Here is a 1030-nt window from a genome sequence, read left to right as displayed (position 1 = left end):
GATTACCAAATTGTTGCTGGTACTGAGGACATTGCTACAACTGATTACGCTGAGGATACTAACCATGGTTTCTCTAGTTAGATGGTCCTTGATTCCTCTGCTGAAAACCCTGCTGGGGATAGGCACACGGGCGGGTGCTGCTTCCAGAAGCTTGCCCTTAAAGCCTCCTCTTCTTGGCTTCCATCTCTTTGAGCTTATCGTCAATCACAATAGCGCGGTTCACCAAGGACTAAAAGTTAGGATATGTATTGGACATAAGTTGGAGCTACAGTCCATCATAAAGTCCCTTGAGGAAACGGCGTTGCTTCTCCTTATCATCATCTACATCATTTGGAGCATAGTGTGATAGTTGAGCAAACTTGTCACAATACTCCGCCACAGACATGGATCCTTGCTTAAGTGACGTGAATTCCTCTTGCTTCAATTCCACTAGTCCATCGGGGATATGATATGACCAGAAATTATCCTTGAATTCCCACCAGGTGACAGCAGGAGCGTCGTTGGGGCGTCCATACTGGAAAGAATCCCACCAATCCTGAGCTGCTCCCTGGAGTTGACCAGAAGCATACAACACCTTCTCAAGGTCATTGAATTGTGCTATGTTAAGTTGCTTTTCCACAGCACGCAACCAATCGTCTGCTTCTAAGGGGTTTGAGGCATGGGTGAACACCGGTGGGTGACCCTTCATGAATTCCCCACGCTTGTCTCTGACCAGAACAGGCGGTGGTCCTCTTACAGGTTTGTTATCCAAGCATTGCATCATGGCTTGCATCAACTGCGCTTGCATTCCCATCAATTGCTCCATAGTCACTAGTGACAGTGGTGGTGGATTTATAAGAGCATCACGTCCACGTCCATGACCACGGTCTCTGCCTCTTCCTCCTCTTGTGGCCATCAAGAACAGTTATAAAGCTTAGGAGATCAGCTACAACTTTTATTTAGAACACTTTTACAGATTCTGATATATACATGGTCAAAAACAGAGCAAAAGTGAATCTGTTCTGGGTTCCAGTCTGTGCAGAAACATCAA

The 1030-nt window shown here is 46.1% G+C and overlaps 1 protein-coding gene across 1 annotated transcript; it reads right to left on the bottom strand.

Annotated features, from left to right (window-relative positions):
* Nucleotides 1-265: 265 nt before the first annotated feature.
* LOC136532366 (uncharacterized) lies at nucleotides 266-805 on the bottom strand. Its single transcript, XM_066524974.1, has one exon. It carries the CDS (start codon nucleotides 803-805, stop codon nucleotides 266-268), a length of 540 nt encoding a protein of 179 aa, XP_066381071.1.
* Between the last annotated feature and the right edge of the window lie 225 nt (nucleotides 806-1030).

The sequence above is a fragment of the Miscanthus floridulus genome, unplaced genomic scaffold, assembly GCF_019320115.1.
Source record: "Miscanthus floridulus cultivar M001 unplaced genomic scaffold, ASM1932011v1 fs_590_2_3, whole genome shotgun sequence".
In the NCBI taxonomy this organism is placed as follows: domain Eukaryota; kingdom Viridiplantae; phylum Streptophyta; class Magnoliopsida; order Poales; family Poaceae; genus Miscanthus; species Miscanthus floridulus.
The sequence above is the reverse complement of the archived record's forward strand: the minus strand, read 5'-3'. Positions and strand labels throughout refer to the sequence as shown.